The sequence below is a fragment of the Heterodontus francisci genome, chromosome 32, assembly GCF_036365525.1.
Source record: "Heterodontus francisci isolate sHetFra1 chromosome 32, sHetFra1.hap1, whole genome shotgun sequence".
Classification (NCBI taxonomy): domain Eukaryota; kingdom Metazoa; phylum Chordata; class Chondrichthyes; order Heterodontiformes; family Heterodontidae; genus Heterodontus; species Heterodontus francisci.
Genome location: NC_090402.1, coordinates 7,011,254 through 7,024,769, shown reverse-complemented (window position 1 = coordinate 7,024,769; position 13,516 = coordinate 7,011,254). Strand labels below are relative to the sequence as shown.

The 13,516-nt window shown below is 41.5% G+C and overlaps 1 protein-coding gene across 4 annotated transcripts in view; it reads left to right on the top strand.

The window, feature by feature from the left end:
• sptan1 (spectrin alpha, non-erythrocytic 1) overlaps nt 1-13,516 on the top strand; it is a 135,943-nt gene that overhangs the window by 90,890 nt on the left and 31,537 nt on the right. For 3 of the 4 annotated variants that reach the window (XM_068012118.1, XM_068012117.1, XM_068012114.1), the window contains 7 exons: nt 278-475; nt 2,989-3,135; nt 5,703-5,806; nt 7,698-7,860; nt 8,302-8,316; nt 9,074-9,205; nt 12,018-12,155. In XM_068012118.1, the coding sequence (XP_067868219.1) occupies nt 278-475; nt 2,989-3,135; nt 5,703-5,806; nt 7,698-7,860; nt 8,302-8,316; nt 9,074-9,205; nt 12,018-12,155 (897 nt within the window). The remainder of the gene's footprint in view (nt 1-277; nt 476-2,988; nt 3,136-5,702; nt 5,807-7,697; nt 7,861-8,301; nt 8,317-9,073; nt 9,206-12,017; nt 12,156-13,516) is intronic. The other variant, XM_068012115.1, reaches the window with a different exon arrangement.

The following is a 13,516-nucleotide window of genomic DNA, read 5'->3' as shown; positions in this document are numbered from 1 at the left end:
GTCAGCAAGTATTGCTAAAGTTGCTAGTTCTTCGTTCCTTCATTCTTGGTATTTAAGGGGTGATGTTCCTGTTGGATGCTGGGAACACATGCACCTCCTTTACTTTCATTTTAATGGATGGAAAATCACTGACCAGAAATGTGCGATTTTATGATGTGCATCCCGGTATTCAGTAGGAATACTGAATCGGAAAAGCTCTACTTAAAAACAGTTTTAATGGGTAAGTCATGTTTATCTTTTTTTCCCTCAACTTTGGTTTATTTCCCCTATCTCACAGGAGCACCGTACTGAGATTGATGCCAGAGCTGGCACTTTCCAGGCATTTGAACAGTTTGGACACCAGCTGCTTGCTCGTGGGCACTACGCTTGCCCAGAAATCAGGGAGAAGCTGGATACTCTGGAGCGTGAACGTGCAGATCTGGAGAAAGCCTGGATCCAGCGCAGAATGATGTTGGACCAGTGTCTGGAGCTACAGGTATTGAGAGACCATATGTTCTGTTCAAGTAGTTAAACTTACAGTTGCAAAAGCAGAACACCTGGGTGCTGGAAATCTGAAATAAAAACAGAAAATGCTGAAAATACTCAGCAGGTCAGGCAATATCTGTGGAGAGAGAGAGAAAAACTGAGTTAACGTGCTGCATGACTTGCTGCGTATTGCCAGCATTTTTTAAATTTACAGTTGACCTTGTCGCACCTAAATCTAGGGTAGGGTGTTTGTTACTGCAGCAAAGATCCAAGTTGAAACTTCTCCCAGCCATATTGGCACTCGTTGGAGAAGTGAACCTTTTGTGCCAGTTTAATTCTTGCAGATCAGTGGTTTTCAAATATCTCTTGTGTGGAAGACCTCCTGCGAGTATGGATACACTCGTGGACCCCTTGTCTAAAGTTCTAAAAGATGGGCAGGATTTTTCCTCAGGGGTAGGAAACAAAGGTCAGGACTGTTTCTGGGTCCTGAACCTGCCGCAGGGTGGGGGGGAGGGGGTGGTGAGCGGTGGGGGAAACAGTCACTCATAGTGATTTTCATGGGGGTGGAGATGGGCTCGCTGTCCAATTAGTGACAGTGAGTGGGCTGTCTTGTTGGAGGTGCCATTCGGAGGCCTTCCAGCTTGAAAGGAGCAGCAAGCCTGTGTTGGGGGGTAATGGAGAGGGCACTTCAAGATGGAGGTGCCCCATCTCGAACTTTTTTAAACTTTAATTTAAAAAGGGCTCTTACGGCCAGGTCACCACTCTAGGCTTTCCTGGCGTGCTGCCCGCCGCCCACTTCTTTTCTGCCCCCCACCCCCAAGTCTGCCACCGGGAGGTTGCCTCCAAACACCTAAACTGGCCCCCACCTCATGCAGAATCCTAACGGCTGACTGGAAAACCCTAGTGGGACTCCTTTCATTGGCCTCAGTAGGCTGTTAATGAGCACTGATGGCTACCTGCAAAAATGGCCTGGAGGCGGGATGGAGCTGGAAAACTGGCATGCTCGATTTTTAGTGCCTGCTGCCACCCTGCCCGTGGCTTCAACTGCTCAAATGAAAACCATCCTATCGTTATAGGAAACATTTGGGTAGAAATTCATCTTGGACAGTAGCACTAAAAGGGTATTATTACATCAGCCAAACAGAAGAAGATTTGCCTGAGAAATGACAAATATTCAAACACTTTGCAATATCAACAGTAGCCGATAAAGTGCTACTCAGCTGTATTTAGAACAGATTGTACCACAATACTGTGATATTACTGAGTTGCAGCAGATTAATCTATGATGTCAGCAACCTAAAAGTGCCACTCCTGTCCTCCTTTTAAAGACATTATTGGCTTGTCTTTAGTTAATGTGTTGCAGGGAATAATGCAGTGGGGCAGCCCTGATGAAGCAGCAGTGAATGGAAAATGGAATCTAAACTAGGGCTTAGATGTTTAATCAAGGAGCTAGAAAAAAAACTTACCTACAAATGTGGGAGGCTGTTCGGCCCATCTATCTTATCCTTCTGTGGAAACCTGCTTTTCCCCACCATCTCTCTTGAATGACTTCAGAATTTTTGCCTCCACTTCCCTACCTGGAAGATCATTCTGTATATTGGTCACTGTTTGCATGAGAAAGTGTCATCATAGAATGAGACAGTATAAAAAGACCATTCGGCCCATCATGCCTGTGTTGGTTCCTTGAAAGAGCTATCTGTTAAGTCTTACTTCCATGTTCCTACCTAATAGTCCTTCATATTTCTCCTTTTCAACTATATATCCAATTCCCTTTTGAAAGTTACTGTTGAATTTGCTTCTACCACCTTTTCAGGTAGTGCATTCCAGATCATTGTAACTCACTGCAAAAATAATTGTCTTCCACCTTCCCCATTTTTTTGGCCAATTATTTTAAATCTGTGCCCTCTGGTTACCGACCCACCTATATTTCCTGATGTTGTCCTGAAATTGGACCTTTTATGAGTGCCTCCTTGTCTTGCAATTGTGCTTGGGATTAATCTTTCCCATTCCACTTGGTGCAACAACATTATACCTAAACTTTGTCATCATTCAACAGTTACCTACTAGTACTGTCACCAGATTGTGCTAGTAGGTTTTGTAAATGCTCCAAAGTGAGTGGTGTTCGTAAAAATATGCCACAATATAATTACAGAAAGTAGAGACATGGCAAACGTGGAGACCGCTTCTGACCTGCATCCTCTCAACAGCCAGTTTTTTTTTACACTTTCTAATAATGAGATTTAAGATAATCAAGGCTCACTGTTCTTACTCGAGCATGACAAAAACAAATTGTAGTTTACATCTCAAGACTAGTTCTTATAACCTTCCAGTTCTATTGGGTAAATTCACCAATCTTGCACTTAAGCTGAGAAGGGAACGTAGGGTCAGAGAATTGGTGGCACAATATTGTAGCCCTGTCTGTAACCCATGCTCCCTTCCTGTGAGACTCCCTGCTGGGAGTGTAGGAATGGTTTATACTTCTGTAGACCAATTCTAACATGAGATATTTTGATTCTTTTGTAGCTGTTTAACCGTGACTGTGAACAGGCTGAGAACTGGATGGCAGCGCGTGAAGCATTCCTGGCCAGCGACGACAAGGGTGATTCCCTGGACAGTGTGGAGGCCCTCATCAAGAAACATGAAGATTTTGATAAAGCTATTACAGTCCAGGTAACACAGTGAAAGAGAGACTTGTATAAATGGCAATTTATCTAATTCATCTGCAATTATTTGGCCTACTATATTAGATATGTTATAGATGTAATTCTTTACACTCCTTTACCTATACCGTAGGTCATAGCAGGTCACAGTAACAGAGATATTAGTCAGGAATATTAACTAATCAGAATGGGTCAAGTATTCTTGATGCATAGAAAGGAATGAGAAACAGCTGTTCAGGTGTTCAACCAAAATCTTGAGAGTTCGTGTATGATATGCACTGTTGTGGATTCTTCCCAAGTTATTTAGTGTCCTGAGGGAGATGTCTTATTACAGATGAGATTCTCCTTGACCTGAATGTAGCAAACCTTCCAACATATCAATCTAATAATAGTGCAGTCTACATTCAGGGACCACTCAAGCATGGAAAATTTTCTGAGACTTGAATCTCAAGTTAAAAGCTGAAGGTGTGCGATGCAGCCAGACTTGAGGAATTTAGCGGCAGCATTAGGCCCTCAGAAGCTTTAGATTGTTACAAATTAATGCACTCAGAAATTAAGAAGTCGAGAGAAGGAAGCCACTTGGCATATTGTGTCTGCCAGAACTAATTCCACTGCCCTACATTTTTTTTCTGCTGACTAAACAATGTACCAGTAGACTAAAGCAAAATTCTGCAGATGCTGGAAATACTCAGGTCAGGCAGCAACTGCGGAGAGAAAAACAGAGTTAACATTTCAGGTCAGTGACCTTTTGTCAGAACACGGCAATATACTAGTAGACAACTTGCACTTATATAGCACCTTTTAACATAGCGAAATGTCTAAAGATGCTCCACAAGGAGGGGAAGAGATACCAAGGACTTGAGAGAGCTAACAAAAAGTGTTTGAAAGTGAAAAGACATGAAGCAAGGAAGATAATTCCAGTGTGCAGTGGCATGATTGCTGAAGGCTGAGTAATTAGAAATTTATAAATATGTTAGAACATTAGAGGGATTTTCCTTTTTTGCCCTGAGTTCATGTAGTATCTGGTATCACTTCAGTGAACTTCCAGATTGAAATAGTTTCTGTGTGTAATGAGCAATTTCAACCTTTTTGATGCTGTGCAGGAACACATGGCTTTATCACCACAGTGCAACCCAGGGGCTGGAGTTAGATATTACCACACAATTCAGTCAGGAGGACCATGACCATTCGAGCTGCTTGTCTATGGGGCTATTTAGATGCGTACTGTGGAACCTTGTGGACTGCATATAAGGTTTTAAGTCAACTCTCCTGTTAATTTGGCTATATTTAGCTATATTAGTATATCACCCCTGTGCTCACCGACCTACATTGCCTCCCAGTCAAGCAACGCCTTGATTTTAAATTTTCATCCTTGTTTTCAAATCACTCCACGGCCTTTCCCCTCCCTATCTCTGTATCTCCCCCAGCTCCACAACCCTCCAAGATATTTGCAATGCTCTAATTCCGGCCTCTTGTTTAGTTTAGTTTAGAGATACAGCACTGAAACAGGCCCTTCGGCCCACAAAGTCTGTGCCGACCATCAACCACCCATTTATACTAATCCTACACTAATTCCATATCCCTGCCACGTGCCCACCTGTCCCTATACTTCCCTACCACCTACCTATACTAGGGGCAATTGCTAATGGCCAATTTACTTATCAACCTGCAAGTCTTTGGCATGTGGGAGGAAACCGGAGCACCTGGAGGAAACCCACGCAGACACAGGGAGAACTTGCAAACTCCACACAGGCAGTACCCAGAATTGAACCCGGGTCACTGGAGCTGTGAGGCTGCGGTGCTAACCATTGCACCACTTGTGCATCCCTGATTTCAGTTGCTCCACCATTGGTGGCTGCGCCTTCAGTTGCCTAGGCCCCAGGCTCTGGAATACCCTCCCTACGCCTGTCCTCCTCGATTTCCTCCTCTAAGACACTCCTTAAAACTTTTTGACCAAGCTTTTGATCATCTGACCTAATATCTCCTTTTGTGGCCAGGTGTCATACCTTATTTTATAATGCTTCTCTGAAGTGCCTAGGAACGTTTTATTACACTAAAGGCACTATATAAATGTAAGTTATTGTTGTTGAATTTCAAGCCGCATATACCAGCAGATCTACCTATAATGATGTAGGATTTATACATCAGTAAGACTATGGCCTTTTTCAAGTCTTCAGGCCCGCTACAGTCAAACACAACAAATCATTGAATAAGAAATGCAAGTGTAAATAGAACCATGATGTCTGAGCCTGAGTCCCAGATCTGAAATGGCCCGTGGGCTTTAGTTTAGATCCACTTAGCCTAGAAGGAAAAATGTTCTGGTTATTTACCAGAAAGTATAAACTGCAACCCATACTCTCTATAAATCTAATTCTGTGAGTGACTCCGCTGCAGAATTCAAATAAAGTGACGAGTTACTATTCTGTGATAAGTCTACGTATCCTGATCAATCACACATGGCCACATTGGCCAATTGTTACATAATTCAATGTAAATCAAGAGAATTTCTGGGTGTGAAAGACCCCATCAGGAATTTGGTTCATTTTATTTATTATTTTCTCTACTTTTCCCTAACAGGAAGAGAAGATTGCAGCACTGCAAGCCTTTGCTGATCAGCTGATTAGCTCTGAACATTATGCAAACGATGATATTTCAAAACGTCGCAATGAGGTATTGGACAGGTGAGTGCGACAAGTGATTGATTAAAGCAGATGGACTGTTTTGATCAAGGTAATCAGGGCATTCTTACAAATTCAGTTCCTTCATCCTGAAACTAATTTTATCAGCAGAGTTATGGTCTCTAACCAAAGAAATTGGACTCTTGCAGAAATGGGTTCAGCAACTTGAAGCTGTATTCTTCAATTTACATGGCATTTTTCACTGCACTGTCACAAATTTTCTCATGACCTGACTAGATCCACAAGGGGGAGAGTGATTACAGTTGAACAGTAGTAAAGCTGTATCGCTAAATCATAGTTAAGCTCACAGTGCAGGAACCACGTACTGGGAACAAAAGTAGATACCAATCATAGCAAAGCCAAGTGGTGCTTCCCTTTTGAAGGGAGGGAAGTGAAAGTCTGATAGTGGAAGCATATATGATGTTTGACACAGTCAACCACTTCATCCTCTATCACTGGCAGTCTTGGCTGCATTACTACATGTTCCAACAAAATCAGAACATCTCCTGTAATGGTTTCTCCTCCCATCCTGCATGCTACTGCCCTGCCCCCAGTCACCAAGTGCACTTAAATCTCCACCCTTGGCTTTGTGTTTTTTTTACTTGCTGTCCCTCTATGATATAATTAATAGCTTCCTTCTGTAAAATGATGACAGTCAGTTCTACTGCTCTGCCACTACTTTTCCCTCCTCAACCACTACTTTGCTGTCCAACTGTTCGGCTAATAAGTCCTGGATAAACAAGAAGTTCCTTCAAATCAACATCAGCAAGACTGAAACTGTCCTTTTCAGTCACTACCATAATCTTCACAGCTTAGCCCCCAATTCCATACCTCAATCTGGTGACGAGCTCAATGGTGCACAACGTCAGTATTCCATTTGACAATGAATCTTGCTTCAATCCACATATCCTGGGTACCACCACAAATAATCACCTGCTTCTGTCCTAACCCCACTGTCTGTAAGTGTCTATTTAAATCCTTTGTTACCTCCATTCTCTCTTTACTCCAATGCTCTTGCCAGCCTCCCAAGTTCTGCTCTTCAGAAATCTAAATCCTGATACCTGTCCTCACCAACTTTAGCTGGTTCCCTAACCCCAACTCATCGACTGAAATTCTTGCCCTCAACTACATGCCCCTCTATGGCCTTGCTGTTCCCTAACTCTAAACCTGCTTCTAGCCTAAGTTCCTGCCTGTGCCTGCCACTGTTTCTCTGTGGCCTCCTTTTTATCCTTTTATGTGCCTTCCTGCCCCCTACCCCCACCTTCAGCTGCAGAGCCCTTAACTATCTAAGCCCCACATTCTGGAAAGTTCTCCTAAAATTTCTCCTCTCATCTCCTTTAGTAGCTTCCTCAATGCCTACCTTTTTGATTGTGCCTTAGATCATCATCTGCAGCCCATCTCCCAGCATTGTTTGCTTATTCCCACCTCTGTGAAATGTATGTATGTATGTATTTATTTATTTATTTATTTAGAGATACAGCACTGAAACAGGCCCTTTGGCCCACCGAGTCTGTGCCGACCAACAACCACCCATTTATACTAACCCTACAGTAATTCCATATTCCCTACCACCTACCAACACTAGGGGCAATTTACAATGGCCAATTTACCTATCACCTGTAAGTCTTTGGTTGTGGGAGGAAACCGGAGCACCCGGCGAAAACCCACGCGGTCACAGGGAGAACTTGCAAACTCCGCACAGGCAGTACCCAGAATTGAACCCGGGTCCCTGGAGCTGTGAGGTTGCGGTGCTAACTGCTGCGCCACTGTGCCGCTCCAAATGCAAGGGTAGTTTTTTTTTTTTGCATTAGAAGTGCCATATAAGTGCACCCTGTTTGAATCTGAGCGGTCCTTTTATGAAGTAAGTTTCTCACCTATTAAAATATCTTGGTAGGTGGCGCCGCCTGAAAGCACAGATGATCGAGAAGAGATCAAAACTCGGGGAATCACAGACCCTCCAACAGTTTAGCCGGGATGTAGATGAGATTGAGGCCTGGATCAGTGAGAAGCTGCAGACTGCAACTGATGAATCTTACAAAGATCCCACAAATATTCAGGTAATTATGTTTGAAGAGTGTTTATTTCTCCCCTTAATCCTGGATCTTACTGTTCATTTTCCCCTGCTGAGAGGATAGGCTACCTGTTCCAAGGCCTCTGGTAATGCTGCACTAAAAGCAGCTGCTTAGAGATGCACAAGACCTTCCTGGAGTGCCCCACGCACCACTTTTGCTCCTTTTTAAAAAAATAAATAAATAAACACTTCTCCTGCTACTGTCTGGGAATGTGTCTGGCCTCTGCCTGATGCCTACCCATGTCAACATAGTTAAGTCTTGAACTCTGCTCTGAGCACTGATCTGTGACCTACCCCTCTGAGGTAAATCTTTGAACAGAAGACATTAAGGCTTATATGTGTTACATGAACAGAAATTTCAATTGAGCCTTATACTTTGACCATTCAATTTTGATATACTTAATCTTTTCTTTTAATCTGTTTTTAGCTGTCCAAACTGCTGGTAAGTGATTAGTGACTTTTGTCTAACCCAAGTTTATGTCTTGTCTGAATAAAGGCACATTATTGGTTTGGTTAGATGGCATTTTATAAACGTTAACTTTTTTCATTCTGTGCTTTGTTTTTCTGACCTGTGAGTTTTTAAGTTGACACACCTTTAGCATTGATGTTGCTTCTAGTACTGATCTCTTTTGGTGTTTCTTTGGTATAACAGGTAATTCTCCTGCCTTTTTAAACCATATTGCATTCATTTTAAAATTAACACTAAAGACATTCATTCAGTTGACTTTGTCCTTGTCGCTGGGAGCTGTTAGTTGTCTTGTTATTATTAGTGTGTGGTGTTTGTCAGTATTAATCCGTATTACTGTCCTAATTGTGATTCCTTCTGAGGCCTTTATGACCATTGCAGTGATGGGTTTAGCTGACTTTCCAGGTAAAAATGGAGCTTTGACAATAACTGAATAAAACCCGATAACAGCATCCTCAGCAACTGGTCTAACGTGCATGAAGTTATTTGATCATTACAAATTGTGAAAATAATTCAAAATTTTGATATATATGATACACATTGTAATTACAAAGTTGGAGAGCTGCAAGGGAAGCAATAATTTTGATGTCCTTCAAGACCAAGTTGCACCAGTTTAAAATTACTTTAAAGCTGTACATTTTGGCGTGCTTAGTTATTGATGCGATGTAGGCCTCAGAGAGAATCTTTGAATGCTGACTTTTTTTATATAGTGAACGTTGTTACTCTTCCACAGAGCAAACACCAGAAGCACCAGGCATTCGAAGCAGAATTGCAGGCCAATGCTGACCGAATTCGTGGGGTCATTGACATGGGGAAATCGCTGATTGACCGAGGGGCATGTGCTGGTAGTGAAGATGCTGTCCAGGTGACCACAGAATTTAATTTACTGAAAATGATGAAATAAACTGACTTGAAAATTGTAGCACAGGAGATCATTTGTTGTACTGTCATGACTTGTTTGCTTTTGCATAGTAGTTAACTACTCTACAGTGGAATTATCCACTGTTTCCATTTTCCTGAGAATGAGATGCTGGGTGGGGTGGGGTGGAATAAATATTTAATAGTTGATCTCTCAGATCCAGAACAGGAGCAAACCTCTTGTCCCACTGAGAAAGTCAGACTTGTATTTGTGTAACACCCTATCATGTCTCCTAGCAATATATTTTAAACACCGCATGCAGAATAAAGTACAGTGTTCTATCAGTACCTCGCATTAATACAGTAATGTTGTGCAGATACCAGCATTAACACTACTTGAACACTTAAGCGTGTTTTAATGTGCAGTGTCATCTTTTGGTTGTTGCTATGGAACCCACAAGCAAAGGGATGACGGGCGGTTCAAAAAACTCCACAGTGGAATTTATTGGATTCAATCCAGTGCAAACCTGCCAGTGAACATGAATTAAACTATTCCAGGTCCTGAATTTTGGAAAGCTCAGCACACTCTTGCATTCCATTCTTGCCTGTAGATGATGATGCATCATTTCAGTGTGCAGACAAAATCGAGTGCTGGGTACTTCAATGAGTCCTGTGCATTACAGCCGTAAAATAGTAAATATGAATACTGGACCAGTAGTACCTAAACTTCTTGTCAACACAGAAACATTTTAATAAAGAATAACCTAAATAGTACAGCATGTGCTCTTGGTGGCTGGGAACAGAGATATGTGTGTTGTGTGTAAAAGCACATTCAAATGTGCATGCATGCACACACACACACTCGCACAGCTTTTACATTCAAACAATACAATAGTGACTGGCCATTGGAATATCTTGTATTTTCAGATTGTGCATGTGGATAGTCTTGGACATTTGGTTGTATAAGTATAAGGAAATCTCAAGTGAGAAATTATCTTCATAATGGACTAAATCAAGAATACTTATGGTGTGAACTGTAGGCCTTGGGATTTCACCTAGTTTCTACCATAATTAATGAGCTGTAAGATAGAACGGTAGCACAATAGAGGGCTTTTTCACTGCAAGTACCCTTTTCTTTGATTTTGGGTTACTTTAAATGATGATATCAAGGGAAATGGAGAGACTTCTTAAGCGGAATAATGAAAGAGTGATATAAAGAGCTTAGATTACTAATCTGGGCTTTTTAGTCGCCCCCTCCACCTTCTTTGAGTCTGCATGGTAGAAAACAGAGATTTTTTAAAAACACAATTAATCCAAAAAATAAATTTCAAATAGATTTTAAGTATTGGTGACCAGGTTGTCTCAGCTGTGTAATCCTAAACCAGTTTGTAAGTCAGTGAGCTTTTTCAAAAATGTCATCCTTGGGAATACTGGCAAGGCTGCATTTAGTGCCCATTCCTACTTGCTCTGAGAACATGGTAATAGAACTGAGTGAGTTGCTGGGCCACTCCAGAGGGCAGTTAAGAGTCAAACCACATTGGTGTGAGACTAGAGTTATCACCGCAACCTCATAGCTCTAGCGACCTGGATTCAGTTCTGGGTACTGCCTGTGTGGAGTTTGCAAGTTCTCCCTGTGACCGCATGGGTTTCCGCCGGGCGCTCCAGTTTCCTCTCGCAGCTAAAGACTTGCAGGTTGATGGGTAAATTGGCCATTGTAAATTGCCCCTAGTGTTGGTAGGTGGTAGGAGAATGTGGTAGGGAATATGGGATTAATGTAGGATTAGTATAAATAGGTGGTTGTTGGTCGGCACAGGCTCGGTGGGCCGAAGGGCCTGTTTCAGTGTTTTATCTATAAATAAATAAAAATAAAAACAGAGTAAGCACAGCTTGTTTACTTCCCTAAAGGACGTTAGTAAAACAGTTGGGTTTTTACAACAGTCCAACAGCTGCATGGTCACTTTTTTTTTATTCCCAGATTTTTTTTTTAAACACTGAATTCAAAATCTCAAACTGCCATGGTAGGATTTGAACTTGTATTCTCTGGACTATTAGGCCAGACCAGTGTTCCCTCTAAGCTATGAACATGCGCAGCTGCACAGCAATCATGAAGGTACTGCGCAAGCCACTTACAAGCTGTCCCCTTTGGCATACCATGTGTGTGTGGACGTGCAAAAAAAAATTAAAGGTACTGCACGTTGAAATAAACAGGCTGTGCACAACAAAGAAATTTTAGAGGGATCATTGGTCCAGACCCCTATATTGCTTGTCCAGTAACATAACTATGTTTCTATACTCATTCTGTGAGGAAAATTGCTTTTTCTTTTAATGGGGACAGGGTTAGAAAGCAATTTGTTGCAATGGGATTTGTTTTTTTAAAAAAAAATCAGAGCATTTTTAACTCTCAGCAACCATACACAATGGGGATAATTTTCACTTTCAACGAGGGCTTACAATTGACAGAAGCAGATTAGCCATCAGGTTTACACCCAACCTGATCTTTCTTTTTCATTCACTTTAGTGGAAGGGAAAATAGGGTAGCATATGTAAGAGGTGACGGATTAGCAACTGCCAGTTATCTGCTCGTGCCCAAAGTGAAAGTGACCTCTGATTATGCTGGTGGCCATTCTACCTAACTGGTTGGAGGAAGCCATGGTCTTGCACCTGCAGCTATTTATCATAGTCTAACTATCAACATGGACTGTTAGCTAAGACACACCTTTTCTCACTGTGGCTTTTATGGTTCCTTACTGATTTTTCATTAACTTGCATGATTTACTTCTGAATGACGAGTCCTAGTTCACTGTCCTCCTGTCTGATAGGTCCGTTTGGGAACGCTTGCTGACCAATGGGAGTATTTAGTGCGGAAATCAGCAGAAAAGAGTCAGAAACTGAAAGAGGCCAATAAACAGCAAAATTTCAACACTGGAATCAAAGACTTTGACTTCTGGCTGTCGGAGGTAAGTGAATTTACAAGGTATTGTCCACATTTTTAAAGGAATTTGATTTACATCCTTTATGGACAACTCCTTTTCATGGGTTTTGCTCTCTTGCTAATTGCTGTAATTGTCTGTGTAGAATTCCGCTTGCAAAGTATATGAATCAGAAGATTGCAGATCTGCCCCAGGATAAAGAATAAGGCAAAAAATGATTTGTAGTAAAATCTGGAGTATAGTCTTGGACTGCTTTAGAAATTATTCCCTGTATTAGAGAACATAAGTATAACACAACTTCTACATAGGATCTTGCACTAATCCTGTGATGCCAAAACGTCTGACTGCCATCCAGGGTAACACGTCATGCAGTACCTTTTCTGAGTCAATTGAACATCCTTTCTGATAGATATGGCCATTTAAACAATACTAAAGGTAGCTCTAGTATTGTGTAATGAAGCAGGCTTAATTAGTAATGTCCTAGTAAAAGATCCACTGGGAAATAGTGATCATAATACCACTGAATTCCATGTTAAGTTTGAAAGTGACATACTCCAATCACAAACAAAAATCTTAAACTTAAAACCTATTACCTAGGTACGAGGGGAGAACAGGCTACGGTAAATTGGGTAAATAGACTAAAAGGTATGGTGGTAAATGGGCAGTGGGAAACCTTTAAGGAAACAATTCAAAATGTTCAACAAAAGTACATTCCTTTGAAAACCAAAAACTCATCAAGAATGATCCATCCCGGGCTCACTCAGGAAGTTAAGGATAATAGATTAAAAGAAGAGGCTTACAATGTTGCAAAAAAGAGTAGCATGTCTGAGGATTGCGAGTGTTTTAGAAACCAGCAAAAGGCCACCAAAAAATTGATGATCAAGGAAAAAATAGAATGAGAGTAAACTAGCCAGCAATATAAAAACAGATTGTAAGAACTTTTATAGGTATATAAAAAGGAAGAGCGTAGCTAAAGTAAACGTTGGTCCCTTAGAAGCAGAGACAGGAGAAATTATCATGGGAATGAGGAAATGTCAGAGGCATTGAACGAATATTTTGTGTCTGTCATTACAGTAGAAGACACAAGTTTCATACGTGAAATAGATGGTAACCTAGGGTCTAAAAAGAGTGATGAAATTAATATCAGCAGACAAAAAGTATTGGAGAAACTTTTGATAAAATCCCCCACAGGAGGTTGGTTAGCAAAATTAAAGCACATGGGATAGGAGGTAATATACTGGCATGGATTAAGGATTGGTTAACCGGCAGAAAACCGAGAGTAGGAATAAACAAGTCATCCTCACGTTGGCAGGCTGTGACTAGTGGGGTACCACAAGGATCAGTACTTGAGCCCCAGCTGTTCACATATATATAAATGAATTGGATGT